This window comes from Halteromyces radiatus, assembly GCF_025201355.1.
Source record: "Halteromyces radiatus strain CBS 162.75 chromosome Unknown BX664scaffold_3, whole genome shotgun sequence".
NCBI lineage: Eukaryota > Fungi > Mucoromycota > Mucoromycetes > Mucorales > Cunninghamellaceae > Halteromyces > Halteromyces radiatus.
In genome coordinates, this window is record NW_026251689.1 from 1,835,546 (window position 1) to 1,853,656 (window position 18,111).

Sequence of the window (18,111 nt, forward strand, 5' to 3'; positions counted from 1 at the left end):
AAAAAAGGAAGGGGGAAATGTTTTTTTATATTATTTTTTGACTTTTGTAAGCCACCAATCAAATCACTTGAAAATGATCTGCTCATCTGAATTCTTTAACCAAACATCATTTCACTTTCTGACTCATACATAGAGTTGACAAGTTATTATTACTAGAAAAGTAAGAAAGATCATATGATCCAATACGCCACATACGATCACTAATATATTGTTCATGATTAAAAAAAAAACGATATCTACATATATATAATAGAGCTTTATTTGTAAGGGAATGATCTAAAATAACCTATCTGTGAGAGGCAAAAGGATGAAAAAACCAGTAAAGAGTAAAAAAAAGAAGAAAGACTATTCAAAATGTGATACAAAGATGTTCAAAACAAAGCAATCGAGTGTTTTGATATAAACGTAAGGGGTGAAGTATATGTGTATGTGAGAGGTGTATATATATATAATATATATATATATATATATATATATATGTGTGTGTGTGTATCGTCTAAGCAGATTTTACAAGTTGTTCCAAAGCCTTTTCAATTTCTTGGGATGAAGCATTTTGCAACACAACTTTGTGTTCAACACCTTTATCTATAAAATAAAATGTTTCAGCCAATTGACAATCCAAAATATTTCTTGTATTTACCAAAACGAGCAAAGACACGGGCTTCAGCTCCACTAGCTTCTCGAATAAGAATAGGTAATTCAGGATTGACTTGCTTGATGGAGGTATAGTTTTTGGCGATGTATTCCCTGTTAATAATAATAGTTGAGTTAAAAACGAGTTTTCAAACAAGAACGGATGGTAACCTTTGTTTTTTTTTTTTTTTCTTCAATGCTGAATCCTCTTTGTGTCATATTTTTCTTTGCTTACCGAAGACCATTGCTTGAAGGAGAAGTTTGACAGAATTGAACACGTAGTTCCTTCAAACCTTTACTGAGTTGAGACTTGAGAATGGACATGATCACTAATATATTATTAATAAATTGTAAGTGAAGGAAAACAAAAACAAAATGGGAAGGGAAAAAACAAAAAGAGGTGAACCCCTCTCTCCTCTCCCTCTATTTTGAAAAAGTCACACCAATATAATATAAACACCGACTGACATTATGTTGGCACAGTATTAAGTAGGTAAAATAATCCAAAGAGAGGACTATTTTACCTACTCATCGTCTTTTTTATTTATTGATTCATCTACTTTTTACTTCACTGATCTCTCTTTGACTTTTTTATAAGCATTTGAACCATTACACTTTATTCTGGAACATCACGTGGAGTAGTATGTATCTCTTTGTGCTTTCATAACTGACTTAAAACTGATCATCAGTCTATCAAATTTGGACTGAACATAGATGAAGCCATTCTCTTTCAATAATCTTAATAACAATTTATATCTTTGTCTTCCAATTTATGGAGTAAATTAAAAAAATAAATGCCAATATTGTCATCCCTCATCCAATAATGATCATCATCCCATATAATTACCACCATTGAATTCCTCTCAAAAAAGTAGCCTAATATCATCTAATTCCATTTTATCACTTATCCTGCCAGATAATGTGCAATAAATACTAAAATGATTTCATCAATTTTTCCAAAAATCGCCTGACAACCCCTCGACGATTCATTTTTACAGCCAAACTTTGGCTGAGGAGTTCGAAATTTTTGGCTGTAAAGTGAAAAAATCCATTCCATTTTTTCAACCTGCATTACAAGCTTGGGAGCAAACGTTTGTCTTTACCTTTCTCGCTCAAAAGTCATCATCATCGGTAAAATTTGAACAGAACATAAAGCTAATCATTTTCTTGAATTTTAATTGATATCATATATAGTTTTTCTTTTGTATTTATAGATTAAGAAAAAAAAAAAAAAAGAAATGGAGAAATCTTCTTTTTTATTCTAATCATATGATAATAATAAAAATCATAATAAAAATCATAATAATATAAAAATAATAAAACCTATATATTATACGACCAGGAATTGGCCAATAATAACTAATGCTAAAACTATACTATTCAAGCTTTTGACGTGACGAGCAGCACCACTTGCGGATTTGTCCTTCGCGGGTTTTACTCCATCCCTATCTTGGTCCCATTGTTTTCCATCAGTATAAGGTCCAAGAGGAGGTAGATCGTCTTCTTCTGTGAATTGTAATTGTTGTTGTAAAGATGATGATCGGATACGAATCCATTCCAATACCCCAATATTTTGTCCGTCAGTTGCGTTGATGTTGGTTTCAAAATTCCAAGGCGTCCATGTAGTTTGAATACCAGGTGATGATCGGTTCAATCCCAAGTCAAAAATCACATCATCACGTAACATCAGTCTCCATGCTTCTAATCGTGGTTCCAATACACTGACCTTGAACAATCGCTTCACAATCGTACGTAGCATCGTTTCAAATTCGGAAGCCCAATAAGGAGAGTTCAATAAACCTTCCACCAATGGTCGTTGAGTGCCAGGTTGTGTAAAGTTTTGCCAAGGTGTATTGACAAAGTGTGCTGGTGCTCCAAGTCCAAATGTTTCATCAAAGTCATAACTGATCAAAGTCCATTGATTTCGGGTAGGGTCTTGATTCAAATAGTAATTACTTGCTTGATGCCTATTTATATGGAAGATACAAAGTCATGTCAGATATCATCTATATACCTTTTTTTTTTCCCTTCATCATATCTTTTTGTACTTTACCAAACACCATCCCAACTGCCTGATAGAAATGAATAACACAAATGAATCAATGTATGTTTTTCATCCAACAAAGTAGAATAACTTCCTTGATGTTGTGCATCTGTTGCCTGTTCTGGTTGAATTGTACTCAATTGTCGCATAAAGTCCACCAAAGGCTGTTTCTCGTTTGCCTTGTTCAGTTTGGGTTCATAATTACGTCCTTTGTCTTCCAATTTGTAAATAGAATCATCATATAAGTTAAGATCATCTCCTTTATATACCAAATTGCCTTCTTGTTGTACAGTCAGGGCATTGCCTTTATAAGTTGGTCCTGTTTTCGTTGTGTAGTCGCCTGCATGAAGCATATTATTGATAGTGGATGTGGTGGCATCATCAATCATTAAATATAATCCTTGAGGTTCATTGTTGACAAATAAACGAACAAAACTTCCTATGAACAAAAGAAGAAGAAGAAGAAGAAGAAGAAAAAGAATATATGAGGGATGTCATCAATCATTTTTCTTTTCCTCATAAAATATTTTACCTCCCAAAGTAGCAGCTCCAGAAGCACCAAGTAGATCCAACATGAGTTTCTCTCGCCTAAAAAAAAAAAAAAAAAAGTCAAAGAATATCAAGTATTAAAACTGGGAAACAAAAATAAAGAAGAAAAACTTACATAAATGTGACATCTGTTTCATGAGCACGAAGTTTGATAGTAGTTCTTCCATAAAAATATTGAGCATCTGTATCCTTTGGAACAAATTCATTGATACTAAGTTTGTAAGATTGCTTGGCGAATTCTTTTGTTGATTTTCCACTATTCTTGAGACCAGCCATGGAAAACTTGAGAGCAGTATCATGAGAGATATATGATACTGAATCACAACGCGTGGGATCATGTTTATCTTTAGGATTCGCCAATATGGCGGCAAACCCTGTAGAGTTACAAGTCAACAGTAAAGTGGCTATTTCATTGGATTGATTGAAGGGACTAAAGAGAGCTGATAAAAAAAAAAAAAAAAAAAAAAAAAAAAAAAAGAACGAAAGAAAGGAATAAAGAAAAAAAAAAAAAAAAAAAAAAAGGAAAAAGAAAAATTAATCCAGATCCAAAATGTTTATATTATTAAACGCCCGGTTACTTACGAGGATAAATGGGATGATAGACTTGGGGTAAAGGAGGCACATTGTACAACGTTTGAGATCTATTGAAAAATTCATTGCCAGTATTAGTTGTTCCTTGAGCCAAAGTTCTTTGATAATGCTCGATAATATCATTTTCATGTTGATCAGTAAATAGTCCATATTGATAAGTTTGTCCAAATGGTGCTGAGCCTTCAAATAGTTGAGGTTGGTCAGTACTGGATTGTAGAGTGTACCATTGACCATTGATATTGACACCCGCTTTTTGTTCAGAACTTGGAAATGCGATGACAGCATAACGCGTATTACCATTTTCAGCAGCGATGATAGGAGTTACTTGGAATATCAGGTATAAGTACAGAAGATACCTCATATATTTATTGAGCAAAGGATGTTTCATTTGTTATTATTGAAAAGAAAGAGGATAAAAAGGAATCATCATCTGTTTATTTATATATTATTTTCATAGACCATCAAGAAGGAAATCCAAGAACTGACTAAGTACTATTTCGCAGCCAATCAGTGATGAGAATGAGCTTGGGAACCGAATAGAGATTTGTTCTTCGATTTCTTGATATTCCGTAAATGATAAAAGGATATTTCTTTAGGTTCTTTTCATGGTCTTACGCCCAAATCATCACGATGAATAATAATATAATAACAGAAAGGCAAATAATTATACTTTTCGATGATCATCTCAATTTTGACAATGTACATTTTTCAATTTATCAAATATGGCTTAACCCCGCTGTACGACTAATTTAATTCTTTCCCGCCATTTTGGATTCTCATTGATTTTTTTTTTTTTGTCAGGTTTTTTTTTTTACTTCTTTTAATAAATATATATTCATATATTATACATTCATTTATGCAACAACGTCGGTCAAGCTGTTTACCTTGTCGAACGAGAAAAGTAAAATGTGATAAAAAGGAACCTTGTACTCGCTGCGCAAAAACGGACAAAAATAATTGTATATATCCTCTTCAAGGTACATTAGGACGACCTCCCAAGAATGCTGTGTTTCATGGAAAAACAAAATATCGCAATACACATCAACTTGCTATTAGGGAATTCATCTTTGAACATGGTGGTAATAACAAGAAAATCAACAACATGGTTTCGACTTCAACTGTAGCTGCTAGATTCTTTGTTGACAATGAATGGTGGGTATTATCAAAAGAAGCTCTTCAAGAGTATCCATTCCTGCGAACCTACTTTGAATCTCTGCATATGTTTTACATACAACGTGGTCTGGCAATTCGTAAACGATTCTCTCATGTTTCCTATCGTCTACCAGAACGACCTAGGCTGAAATTCAACAGTTTACAATATATTTCGACATGGTGGACAACTTTGGCGGTCAATACTCTACTTAGACGATGCAGTCGGTTACACTTGAAAACTTTTACTGTTCCTTCTCTGGCTCTCTATATGTTCCAAATGACTGATAAGGATTATGGATTTTCCACCACCAATGACTGTGATAACAACGACAACAATAAATCATCATCATCATCGTCATCATCATCATCATCATCATCATCATCATCATCATCATCATCACCGTCATCATCATCATCATCATCATCATTATCTTCATCATCATCATCATCATCATCATCGTTATCTTCAACGTCATCATCAACAAATCAACGACTTCCAAGATTGATTGCAACCCTAGATTTGGCATCACTTTATTCTACTCCTCCCCCACTAATGATACCGACTATTACGCTCTCTGACTCTAATCCTTTGAAATCACTTCCTCCTGAACAAGCCATGAATTTGATCAATGACTTTTACCGTGTATATCCTCTTTCAATTCATATCAACAAAACTCAACTTATCAATGATTACTGGTCTGATACTGCCAATCCTCTCCTTTTGTCCGTTATCTATGGAGTTGCTCAGTCTCTATCAAGGGTGTTACAAGGTGTACCAATGTATCTATGGGAATGCTCTACTCAAACCAACAGAAATCCCTTTTTGACCTATGCATTTACGTTAATAGAAAATTTACCTGCGAAGCCCTCCGCCAGTGATTATCAAGCAACAGGTACTTACAGTATAAATATCACTACCTTCATCATTATAAGTATAACAAATACTTACTTTATTATTATTATTATTTCCCTTAGTTATCCTATCACTATTCGAAGTTATATGGGGATATCCAAAAATTGGTATGAGTTTACTAGCAACCTCTTATTTGATGGGAACTCAACTCGGTTTATGGGATAACACCTTTAAAGCAGCAAATCCAATAGAAAAAGAACTTGTCAACATGTCCTCTTGGTCAGCCTTCCAAGCAACAACTCATGGATGTATGGAAAGTAAGTCATAAAAGAAAGAACAAAAAAAAAAAAAAAAAAAAAAAAGATGGATTAGTAGAGCATTTCCTAATATATTCTTTTTATATAATGTTAGTGGGATCTAGTATAATGGACTCATTAGTTGCAAATAATCGATCATTCCCACCTATGAATATATACGAATCTCAATCATGCCAGCATGACATGCTTCACAACAATATTGATGATCTTGAACGCACGGCTTCTCGCATTGAATGTGCCTACACCAATGCAGTCGTAGTTCATTTTAGTGGTATCTTGTACGCTTGTCTCCCAAAACCTTACTTCAACATATTTGGTCTCAGGACGGAAGAGTCTACCTTTGAAGGCTCGGAATTCTTGACCATTCTACGCTCTATCGACAATGTAGAAACAAGATTACAAACAGTATTAGATGATTTTGATCGATTCATCCAACAACACCGACATCTCTGGACCGACTTGCAACTATATGTGATTGAAACTTCCTATCATCTTTATCGTGTGCATTTTCACTTTCTCCACCCGACATTGACCTGTGGAAAAAGAAAGTATCAAGAAGATTTGATTCCTATGCCGGTTTTAGATGATGATGATGATGATAACGACAATAGCAACAAATCGAAGGATCGATGTTTTATGGTGGACCCTACTGACCCTGCTATTGCTGCTCGATTACAACAAGTACTAGGTGATGTGATTGTCATGGTGGATAATTATGATGCCTTACTAGCCATGAACCATACTACTGCCACTATTATCACCCCTACTATGGATCAAGCATCAACGTCATCTTTACCTCACGAATTGATGGTGACAGTATTTGAAACATGTGCGCAACTCTTGATACTTTCTTTTCAAGCACATCCTGCTCAACAGATACGTGAATGTATGATCAAATTACTGACGGCATCAAAGAAGCACGACATTTATCATCCACCTACGGCATCGTTGAAAAATGTACGACAGCAACTCAAACTCTTTTTAAAAAATCATCATCCAACAACAGTACCTTCAAAATCAAAATATATTCTTTCTCGTCAACCACATCAGCAACTGCAACGTCAACAACAACATCACCGTCATCATCATGGTGATAGCATGCAGCGTACGTTCAACACAGATGTACCTGGACTATTATTTTTACAACCACCTGATGTGATACAACAACAACAACGAAGTCATTTAGAAGAACTGCCAACAGGATCGTTGTATTTACCTATAGGATCATCCTCTAATATCAGTCCTTCAACAACATCAGAAAATCATCAATTGGAAGGTTGCGACAATGCTTGTGCTCTTACGGTGGCAGCAACACCAGGATCATCCTATTTACCATCAACAATACGACAAGGATCCGGTCAGCAAGGGCATGGACCAGGTTATGGATTATTAGGATGGGAAGATACAGTTTACTTTTGGAATGAAATGCTGAATGATCCATTATATCAATCTGGAGATACATTTACGTTTTTGGAACAACAACAATAACAATAACAGTAGCAGCAATCGAATCCAGATCCAATCAGGAGTTCATTCATCCATTTAGACAACCTAGTTAGTCTTGACTACAATATATTTTATCTTTTTTTTTTTTTTTTTATGTATTTTTTTATCGAGGTACTGGATACCTTCTTTATGTTTGATTACAAATTTGTTTAGTGTACTTTATGATGTATCATCTTTATTATATATCTTGTGAATAATAAAACCCATTTTATTCTTTCTTTCTTTTCCTTTTTTTTTTTTTTTTTTTTTTTTTTTTGGTCCCCAACAATATAAGCAGAAGTTCAAGTCCGATATTTTCCCGTTTTCATCATACAAAGTTTTGACTTTATTGAATTTGACTATAGATAAGGTTGTGTGTATGTGTGTGTTTGTGTGGAAATAAAATAGAATGTAGTAAAGAGATAAAAAAAAAAAAAGAGAGATATATGTATGTGTGCGCGTGGAAGTACAAACCAAAGAAGAAATGGACAAAGAATATCTACAGAGCAAGTTTTTCCTTCAAGAGAGATTCCAATTTGACACCATCCTTTGCAAAGTTTCGGATACCTTCGGACAACTTTTCGGTGGCCATAGCATCTTGGTTCATTTCCCAACGGAAGGCCTTTTCATCGTTAAAGTAACTAACCTTTTCCAAAGAAACGGCATTGTCAGGAGAGAGCTTGCGTTCCAAAGTCTTGTTATCCTTTTGCAATTCAGCCAAGAGAGCAGGAGAGATAGTCAAGTAATCACAACCAGCCAATTGTTCGATTTCACCAGTATTACGGAAAGAAGCACCCATCACAATAGTCTTGTAACCATATTGCTTGTAGTAGTTGTAGATCTTGGTTACTGATACAACACCGGGATCGGAGGCAGCATCATAAGTTTCACCAGTGGCCTTCTTGTACCAATCCAAAATACGACCAACGAAAGGAGAAATCTATATAATGATAATGATGATAATGATCAGTCAAAATAAACTTCTCTCTTTTTTTTAAAAAAAAAAGTACCCTTTTTGTGTCTCCCCTCTTTTTTTTTTTTTTTTTCCTGCTTACCAAAGTGACGTTGGCTTCAGCACAAGCAACAGCTTGAGGAAATCCGAACAACAAGGTCAAGTTACAATGGATACCATGTTCCTTTTCCAAAACAGAGGCAGCTTGAATACCTTCCCAAGTAGAAGCGATCTTGATCAAAACTCTTTCCTTGTCAATACCTTCAGACTTGTATAATTCGATCAAAGATAAGGCCTTAGCAATAGTAGCTTCTTTGTTAAAAGACAAACGGGCATCCACTTCGGTAGAAACACGACCAGGCACAATCTTGAGGATTTCCTTACCAAAGTTTACCAACAACTTATCAGTAGCAGCATCAAGTTGGGCTTCGGCTGATCCACCTTTGGCCTTGGCATAAGCAACAGCTTCATCAATCAAAGCAGAATATTGAGGCTTTTGAGAAGCAGCCAAAATCAATGAAGGATTCGTAGTGGCATCTTGAGGTTTGTATTGAGCAATGGCTATATCAAGAAATATAAAGTGAGTCAGTAATAATACAATAATGTTTTTCTCATCCACCTTCATTGTTACTTAAAACACGTCTTTTTTTTTTTTTTTTTTTTTGCAAAGCAACCCTCTCAAATATGTATATACTTACTTTCAAAGTCACCAGAGTCAGCAACAATAGTAGTGAATTGCTTAATTTGATCGAGAACAGACATGATAGAAGAACGAAACAGTTTTAGATATAAACTAGAAGAAGAAGAAAAGAAAAAAAAAGGAAAAAAAAAAAAGAAAAAAAAGAGGAACCCAACAATTTTTATAGTCAAGGGGGGAGATTTTGTCCCAGACGGTTTATTTACATCATTGGGGTTACAAATCCTTTCAATGATTCGCTGATTTAACTCCGGAATACGAGATTTTTTATCGATGGCACTAATAATCTTGCTTAAAGTATATGACGTAAAAGTTCATTGATGAATGCTACCTTATTTCTTCTATAAAAATTAGGAATGGTGAATCAAGAATTGATTTATACACTATATTATTTGAGTTTATTTTTTTTTCCTTTTTTTTTTTTTTTTTTAATAAAGTTAAAAAAGACAGACTGTTACTAAGAGGGTATCATAAAACACTGTAAAGAGGTATATCAAAGGTTAACGATAATAATATACGCAAAACACCTAAAAAGATATGGATGGATGATCATGATCATGATTATATATCGCTTAGTCAAGCGAGACATTGTGCAAAATAAAACGCGAATGCTTACCAATATCATATCTTCCAATGAACTGTCTGAAACAAATCATGAACCTTTTCATTCACAGCCGATAAAAGTCCACCCATTTACACTGATTGATGGATAGAAAAATTTAGTTGAACAGTATATGCAAATGTTCAATTTTAAATATTCATCGTAACCATATTGTATTACTGGTAGTATCGATGACAACTATGAAATGTATCATTTCTTCTTCTTTAATAAAATCATTTATTGTCTTCGTTTTCATCAACTCCCATATCCTCAATATTTTCCATAGTCGTCGATAATCATTCCATCAAATCATAGTCATCATCATGCAATCAAATATGATCATACAATCAAATATATACAACTCATCATTATTCAATCAAATCATATAATCAAATCATCATTATTCAATCAAATATAATCATGCTCTCATTGTCACATTATTATCATCAACTTACTATCACTTATGATCATTTTACTATCATCAATTTAACAATTAATATCTTATTGGGACTACGCCCAAAAGGTTGCCTGTGCGGAATATGAATATTTGAAATAAAAAAACAATGAGTCCAAAAAATGAATTTCTTAAATTTCTTTCCTTTTTTTTTTTTGTTTACTTCTTTCTATTTCCCTTATCTCTTTTTAAATACCATGCCTACATCATATTTCCCAGCTGCAAAGTCATTTGATGATCAACGTCAACATCAGGATTTACTGAGACAAAGCGACTATGAAGGTTTCTCGAAAAAAATGATCAATACTATTGATGTACAAGAAGTCGATGTCAATCTCTACATGTCAAAAGAACTCTGGCAACCAGTTGGAAGTCGTGGAGTGTTTGGAGGTTGTGTATGTTAATATCACTTGAATGATGATGATAATGACGATTAATTTTATGCTTAATTTTATTTTATAGATTGTTGCTCAAGCCCTTCGTGCTGCCTGGTATACCGTCCCTGACAACTTTCACATTCATGTAAGTATTATTTGGTTTTCTCTGTATGACTAAGATCAAATACCATATATGGAATATCAAAGTAGCTTGTTGTTATTTGTTGATATTGAAATTCTTCTATCCTTTCTTTTTTTTTTTTCTTTTAGTCTCTCCATAGTTATTTTATCTTGGCTGGTGATGTTGATATTCCTGTTATATACAATGGTAAAAAAAAAAAAAAAAAAAAAAAAAGGAAAATTCATTTAGCTCATGATCGTTATTTTTTTTTATTATTACCCCTTCTTTCTTTTTATTGGTTATGATATTTCTAGTTCAGCGACTTCGTGAAGGCCGATCCTTTTCAACAAGATTTGTTACAGCCACTCAACGAGGAAAACCCATCTTTGTTTGTAGTTGTAGTTTCTCGACCATTAGTAATGCTGTCAATGCCCAACATTTTGTAAGTATTAGAATTTTCCTTTTTGTTCTAAAGACAATGAAAATCATGGGTTAAGCTATTTATTGTGTGTTCATTTTTAAAGAAATCCATTTACTTCGGTATTCTAATTCTTGATTGTTTCTTTTTCTTTAGACCCCAATGCCAAATGATGTCCCTGACCCTGAATCTTTATTGAGGTAAATTCATTTATATCTCTTTGTTTTTTTAAAAAAAAATACCTATTGTTTTATTGACTTTATTCTATTTACATATCATAGTGAAGATGAACGCACACGACGATTTTTAACTCAAGTAAAGGATATACCACCAGTTGTCAAAGATATGATGGAAAAACGTCTGGCGGAAGTAAGTCTATCATCATCATCGTCATCATCATCGTAAAAAACTAAACAACCAATTCTTTTTTTTTTTTTTTTTGGTGTATTCATAGACGCAAGCTGTACTTTATAAGGATACAATATATGAAGATGATCCTGTAGATATGATTCGTGGTGATGTAGAACCCAGATCAAATTCTCAAAGATGGTTCAAAACTCGAGAATTAGTAGAAAGTGATGATCCAAAAGTTCATGCTGGTATTATTGCTTATGCATCAGATGCTGGTATTTTGGCTACAGCAGTTTATGCAAATGGTCTTGGCATTAGTAATATCGGTATGATGGCTTCATTAGATCATTCTATTTGGTTCCATCATCCTTGTAGAGCAGATGAATGGTAAGATAAATAATCACATATATAGGAAGTGTAATGGATCATTCAATTTATTTTATTTATTTATTTGTTTATTGTAAAGGTTGTTACATGATATGCATAGTCCTTGTTCTTCAGAAGGTCGTGGTACATCTTTTGGTCGTATTTATACTCGTGATGGAATATTGGTTGCTACGACTGCACAAGAAGGAATCATTCGCCTGTCAAAGAAGGAACAACGTCGACGACTTCAACAAAGTAAATCGGATTTGGATATATCAACTGGTGTTTCCGAGAATGCCAGCAAACTTTAGATTTTCCCTCACTTTTTATACTCTACATAGATTTTTTTTTTATTAATATATACGCAATTATAGACCTTTTTATTCATTTTATCTAATAAAGCAACTCTTTTTTTTTTTTTTTGAATTAATACTTAATAGTTTGACTTAATTCTTCAGGCAACCTTCCGCTCGCTGTCCATATTTGGCATAGGGCTTCATTTTTTTTTTTTTTTTTAGTTGGAGGCCAGATTTTTCTTTTTTCGTCTTCCCTTTCTCCTATCGTTTTTTTTTTCCTTCCCTTCGTTCTTTACTCCATTCTTTTTTTTTTTTTTCTTCTTCTTCTTTTTTTTTATTATTATTATTGTTGTTTACTGAACTTATTACCTTCATCGCTTATTGTTGGTTATATTCTACTCGTGTAACGACACCTTGTATTCCATTACATTTATTTCTTATTTTTTCTTTTCGAAGGTTTAATTTTTATTCCCCCAACCCGTAATTACTCTCAACATATAATGAAGTACATCACCATCTGCAAGGCGCTATACGATTATGAGCCACAATCGGATGAAGAACTTACTTTTAAAGAAGACGATATCCTTTATATTCTCGAAAACGATGATCCTGACTGGTGGAAAGCTCAATTGAAAACTGCTACTTTGGATCAAATTGGTTCTATTGGTCTTATTCCCTCCAATTATATTGATGAGGTACTATCACCTTTTTTCTTTCTTTTTTTTTTTTTTTTTTTTTTAGAAAAAAAAAGCTTACATTTTCATTACATTATTTCTTATAGGCTGAACCCATTGGTACTGTAAAAGCCATGTTCGACTACCAAGCTCAACAAGAAGAAGAACTTACATTCCATGAAGATGATATTATGGTGCTTTATGAGAACGATGATCCTGACTGGTTTTTGGTGAAATCAAGGGAAGGTCAGATTGGTTTGGCTCCTAGTAACTACATTGAAACGGTAAAAAAAAAAATAAGGAGAAACTATTGAATTGGAAGGAATTCTTTATTGACAAAGGTTGATATAATAGATATCAGCTGAACAAGAAACAAAAGCCAACAACACAACACATAGTTATGATGAAAGGACACCTACTGTTTCTGTATTTTCTGCTTTATCGGTAAGTAAGGAATATAAAGTGGAATAAATGGTCAGGATACATTTGTGCTGCAAGCTTACCTTCTTTTTTTTTTTTTTTTTTTTTTTTTTAGAACAAGTCTGACGTACAACACTCTCTCAATACCAATGATGAGGCCGTCTCTTGGTCAGTTCACGAATATGATGTAGATAAGAAAAAGAAGAAGAAAAACAAAGGAAATCTTCTTATTGGAAACGGCATGTTTTGCTATGGAAGTGAAACGGACAAAACATCTCCAGTACGACAATTCTCAATTTTGGATATTACTGACTATACACAAGATGGCAAGAATGTACATGTTGAACTTTGTGACTCTTCCAACTCTATCTTTGATTTTCAAGCTTCTTCAAAATCGGAGGCAAAATCTATCCTGGCCAAACTAGACGACTCAAGATCAATTGCTAACCGTAGTCAAGCATCATCATCATCATCATCAATACCGATTCCAGCTCCTTCTCCTATACCAGCAATTGTTGAACCAACTGTGAAACCAGAACCTGAACCAGAGTTAGAACCCGAACAACCAGTATGTGAACCACGGTGGGCCATTGTGTTGTATGATTTCGATGCTCAAGGTGAAGAGGAATTGACAGTCAAGGAACAAGAACAGGTGCTGATTGTGGATTATGTTAGCAGCAATGAATGGTGGACGGTTGAACATCAAGATGGTCGCATTGGTATTGTACCTACTACCTATGTTAAATTCCAAGAAGACTATGAAGCTGACTTGGCAAAGGAAGAAAATGAATCTCGACGACAACAAGAACTAGTCGAACAACAACAGCAAAGGGAACGTGAAGCGGAGGCAGCACGTCAACGACGATTAGAAGAAGATGCTCAACGGGAAAAAGAACGATTGGAAAAGGAACAATTATTACAACAGCAAAAGCAACAACAAGAACAACTTGAAAAGGAACGAGCACGGCAAGCTGAAGCAGAACGGCGACGCAAAATGCAAGAAGAAGCCAAACAGCGAGAACTAGATGCAAAACGCGCAGCAGCTCGTGCAGCAGCAGCAGCAAACTCACCTCAAATTACAGCAGCTTCTTCTCCCAGACGAAGTCAAATTCCAGCACCTCTTCCTCCTACAGCAAAGTTACCAGTAGCAAAAACATTACCTACAGAACAAGCAGTCAATTCAATCTCTGTCCCCGCCAATCGCTCTTTACCTGATCGACCTAAACAAGCTCATGATACTGGCAAACCTGATCCTTCCAAAGTACGAACATGGACTGATCGCACTGGTGCATTCAAAGTTGAAGCTCAATTTTTGGCGTGCAACAATGGCAAAATTCGACTTCATAAAATCAACGGTGTCAAAATTGATGTACCTGTCCAGAAAATGTGTACGGAAGATTTGCACTACATTGAACAAGAAACTGGTGCTCGATTACTGGAAGACAAAAGCGATAATATCCCTCTGGCCCATTTAACAAGCAACAAGACGGACAATGACAATGGATTCAATTGGTTCGACTATTTTACAAAAATCAATATTCCATCGAAAAGTGCACTTCGATATGCAGCAACATTTCAACAGGATGGTTTGGGAGAAAAGGATATCGACAATTTGACTCATCGCAAAATGAAATTGCTTGGTATGACGGAAAAACATGTACAACGATTACAACGTTATCTGGAAACGCAAGTAGCTGAGCCTCCTTCAGATGACGAACAAGGTGGAATCAACGTGAGTAAAAAGGGCAAAAAGACAGTGACTTTTGGATCAACAAGCTTTATACAAGATGATGACGATGATGTAGATGAAACTGACCCTGAAATACAACGGCAACGCCAAATCGAAGAGGATGAACGATTTGCAAGACAACTTCAATTACAAGAAAATGACACCACAAGAACACATTTACATCGACGTGGTAACATCAAAATAAAAACAGGAAGAAGACAAAAAAAAAAAAAAAAAAAAAAAAAAGAGGACACTAATTGCCATTTTTTTTTTCATTGACATGCATTTTTAGGAACTGGTCGACCAACACCAAGTACTTCTGCACCTAAGGATATGAACGCGCAAATCATGGATAAGATCAAGAACCAGCTCCGAACAGAACCATTGATACCATCTCCTGTATCTCCATCCACTCAGAATACCAGTGCAGCAACGGTGAGTGTACCTATAACCACTTCTTCTACAGGGTTCCAAGATGATGCTTGGGCAAATCGACCTTCGGCACCAACAACAACAAATACAACGGTACCAACTCAGGTCTCTGGATCATGGACTAGCCGTACTAACAGCAATTCGACGCCTGTAATGACAACACCTCCTCGATCTTCTGCACAAACAATTCAACCAACAGTAGTACAATCGCCTGCTTCACTTTCCCAACAACAACTACAGCAGCAACAGTTACAGCAACAACAATTACAACAACAACAATTACAACAACAGCAGTTACAACAACAACAACTGCAACAACAACAACTGCAACAACAACAACTGCAACAACAACAACTGCAACAACAACAACTGCAACAACAGCAGCTACAGCAACAACAGCAATCAATTCAATACACTCCTCAGCAAAACCAACCTACTGTTCCTCTTCCCCCTCGACAACGTCCAACTCCTCAGTTATCACAAACGAATCAAGTAGATCCTAACTTACTATCTCAGTGGACCAGTAATAATCCAACGCCTTCACCACAACAACAGCGCCCTGTTCCCCAGCCAATCCAACAACAACAATCATTCACTCAAATACAACCTACCACCAATGTTGTACATGTTCAGCCTGCTTTGCCTCATCGCTCTCCCGGTACGTTCAACCAGCAACAACAACAATCTCAACAGTTTAACCCTCAACCGCTGTATGGACAAAACCAACCTCAACAACAGCAGCAACAACCATTCTTATCATCCAATGTCCAACCTCAAATGGCTATGAATGTACCTGTATCATCTGTTCTTCCACCTCCCCTAGTACCTACAAGTAGTCCTATGTCGACTTTGAAACCGCAACCCACTGGTAGAAATTGGACAAGTTCTAGTAAGCTCTTTTTTTTTTTTTTTTTTTTTTTTTTTTTTGCAAAAATATAAAGGACAATACGAAAATGGAAATAAGAAATCGCGAAACGTAATCGTTATATGTTTTTTTTCTTTTAGCACCTGACAATCCTTTTGGTAACGGTCCATCTCAACAACAATCTCCACAACATTCAGCCATGGGAGTTGGACAACTCCCTCATCAAGGATCATCGGGAAGTTTCAACCAATCGCTTCAACCTGCTCAAGTTTTTGCATCGATGACAGGAAATCAAAACATGACCCCCCAACAACAAACCAGTAAGTTGATCAATCGAAGAGAATATTAGCTATATACATATATCTCACCTTTTTTTTTTTTTTTTTTTTTTTTTTTTTTTACCTTTGATTATGTTAGACGCTAATGATCCTTATGCTGTCTTCAAAAATATGAACCCTCAAGGCCCAAGTGTATTCAACCCACAACAACCTCAACAAACTGGATTCGTACAGCAGCAATCGTTTTACAATGGTGGATGGCAATAGAAATTTTTAATCTTCTCCTCTTTCCTTTCCCTTTTTTCACTTGAATATGGATTGTATTTTAGATATTAGTCTTGTTCTTGTCTTTATTGAATCTCACTTCTTGTTTCACATGATCCACGTATCATTCCATTCCTTACTACCTACATTGACTATTTAATCATCTATTAAATAAAATACCTCTATCATGAAATAGACTTTATTATATGTATACTAGAAAACAAGAATAAGACAAAATACACATAATTCACATGAATAAGAATGAGGCAAAAGCTTGAACAATCAGGAGTTTATATTATATAAACAAAAAAAAAAAATTATAAAGCTCTAATTATCAAAGATGGTGGATGATTTAAACAGATAAGATTTTATTATAAAAAAAAAAGGTGAAGTTCTAGCTACTAAAAAGTACCAGTAGGATGATTTACTTCAACAAGGTGTGAATAGTGGCACCGGTGGTATAAAGCAAGGTAAGCAAACCGATGTAACCAAAGACACCACGGACTCGTTTCTTAGGTTCACCAGTCTTATAACCCGAAGAATAGGCAGCACGACCAACAAGATAGATGGCACCAGCACCAGCAGAGACTTCAGGATGACTAATACCACCAATTAATAATAAGGTACTAAACACGGGGAAGGATTCTAAGATAAAGAAAAAGAGGTCAGTCGCTATTTATTATTATTATTATTTTATCTCACCTAAACTGTTTTGATGTACACGCTGAGCACAGTTGAAAAGATGTTTGGCTTGATCCTTTTCAGCTTCGCTTTTTTCGGCATAGACTATAAAAAAGAAAAAATGTTAGCCGATGAAAGACGTATCCTTTTGCCGTTTGTTTTCATAACCATTCTTTTCAGCTTTTGTTATTGGTAAAATCACTTACGATATGGATAAGGAACACCAGCTGCCTTTCTAGCAGTATTAACGCCATGAGCGAACCAAAATAATTGTAAAGCACTGGCTGTCGCCACAGCAAGAACCTAAACATGAAAAAGAAGAAGAAAATGGTTATCAGGCTGCATTTGTATGTCACTTGTTCCATCTTAGTAATGTTGACAAAAAGTACTTACGTAACCATATTCAGAAGGAACAACGATAGCCATTATGTATGTATATATAATAAAGAATGAATAATACAAAAAAAAGAAAAAAAAAAAAAAAGAAAAGAAAAAAAAAAATGGAAATCTG

The 18,111-nt window shown here is 34.9% G+C and overlaps 7 protein-coding genes across 7 annotated transcripts; 3 read left to right on the forward strand and 4 right to left on the reverse strand.

Moving 5' to 3' along the window:
• Positions 1-456: 456 nt before the first annotated feature.
• BX664DRAFT_329067 (thioredoxin-like protein) lies at positions 457-1,042 on the reverse strand. Its single transcript, XM_051544715.1, has 3 exons — positions 869-1,042; positions 641-747; positions 457-585 (listed from the first exon to the last, which is right to left on the reverse strand). The coding sequence occupies exons 1-3, from the start codon at positions 955-957 to the stop codon at positions 497-499; spliced, it is 285 nt and encodes a 94-aa protein (XP_051401612.1). The 5' UTR covers positions 958-1,042; the 3' UTR covers positions 457-496.
• Positions 1,043-1,868: 826 nt separating this feature from the next.
• Positions 1,869-4,205, reverse strand: BX664DRAFT_277944 (coth protein-domain-containing protein; the record flags this gene model as incomplete). Its single annotated transcript, XM_051541382.1, has 5 exons — positions 1,869-2,600; positions 2,687-3,116; positions 3,210-3,265; positions 3,342-3,666; positions 3,809-4,205. 5 exons carry the CDS (start codon positions 4,203-4,205, stop codon positions 1,964-1,966), a joined length of 1,845 nt encoding a protein of 614 aa, XP_051401613.1. The 3' UTR covers positions 1,869-1,963.
• A 408-nt stretch (positions 4,206-4,613) lies between these two features.
• Positions 4,614-7,727, forward strand: BX664DRAFT_384635 (uncharacterized protein). The gene is made up of 4 exons (XM_051549192.1): positions 4,614-5,286; positions 5,488-5,862; positions 5,945-6,139; positions 6,234-7,727. Exons 1-4 carry the CDS (start codon positions 4,674-4,676, stop codon positions 7,625-7,627), a joined length of 2,577 nt encoding a protein of 858 aa, XP_051401614.1. The 5' UTR covers positions 4,614-4,673; the 3' UTR covers positions 7,628-7,727.
• A 174-nt stretch (positions 7,728-7,901) lies between these two features.
• On the reverse strand, positions 7,902-9,407 carry BX664DRAFT_277949 (transaldolase). The gene is made up of 3 exons (XM_051541383.1): positions 9,275-9,407; positions 8,680-9,137; positions 7,902-8,564 (listed from the first exon to the last, which is right to left on the reverse strand). The coding sequence occupies exons 1-3, from the start codon at positions 9,336-9,338 to the stop codon at positions 8,124-8,126; spliced, it is 963 nt and encodes a 320-aa protein (XP_051401615.1). The 5' UTR covers positions 9,339-9,407; the 3' UTR covers positions 7,902-8,123.
• A 1,087-nt stretch (positions 9,408-10,494) lies between these two features.
• BX664DRAFT_101709 (HotDog domain-containing protein) lies at positions 10,495-12,367 on the forward strand. The gene is made up of 8 exons (XM_051539667.1): positions 10,495-10,723; positions 10,791-10,850; positions 10,976-11,033; positions 11,141-11,268; positions 11,401-11,444; positions 11,526-11,613; positions 11,699-11,982; positions 12,062-12,367. Exons 1-8 carry the CDS (start codon positions 10,526-10,528, stop codon positions 12,270-12,272), a joined length of 1,071 nt encoding a protein of 356 aa, XP_051401616.1. The 5' UTR covers positions 10,495-10,525; the 3' UTR covers positions 12,273-12,367.
• A 755-nt stretch (positions 12,368-13,122) lies between these two features.
• BX664DRAFT_371963 (uncharacterized protein) lies at positions 13,123-16,726 on the forward strand (the record flags this gene model as incomplete). The annotated part of the gene is made up of 8 exons (XM_051548662.1): positions 13,123-13,215; positions 13,902-14,162; positions 14,259-14,488; positions 14,524-14,525; positions 14,581-15,270; positions 15,373-15,605; positions 15,912-16,401; positions 16,477-16,726. The coding sequence occupies 8 exons, from the start codon at positions 13,123-13,125 to the stop codon at positions 16,515-16,517; spliced, it is 2,040 nt and encodes a 679-aa protein (XP_051401617.1). The 3' UTR covers positions 16,518-16,726.
• A 510-nt stretch (positions 16,727-17,236) lies between these two features.
• On the reverse strand, positions 17,237-18,078 carry BX664DRAFT_357637 (uncharacterized protein; the record flags this gene model as incomplete). Its single annotated transcript, XM_051547973.1, has 5 exons — positions 17,994-18,078; positions 17,807-17,903; positions 17,622-17,705; positions 17,348-17,564; positions 17,237-17,246 (listed from the first exon to the last, which is right to left on the reverse strand). The coding sequence occupies exons 1-5, from the start codon at positions 18,024-18,026 to the stop codon at positions 17,237-17,239; spliced, it is 441 nt and encodes a 146-aa protein (XP_051401618.1). The 5' UTR covers positions 18,027-18,078.
• Positions 18,079-18,111: the final 33 nt, after the last annotated feature.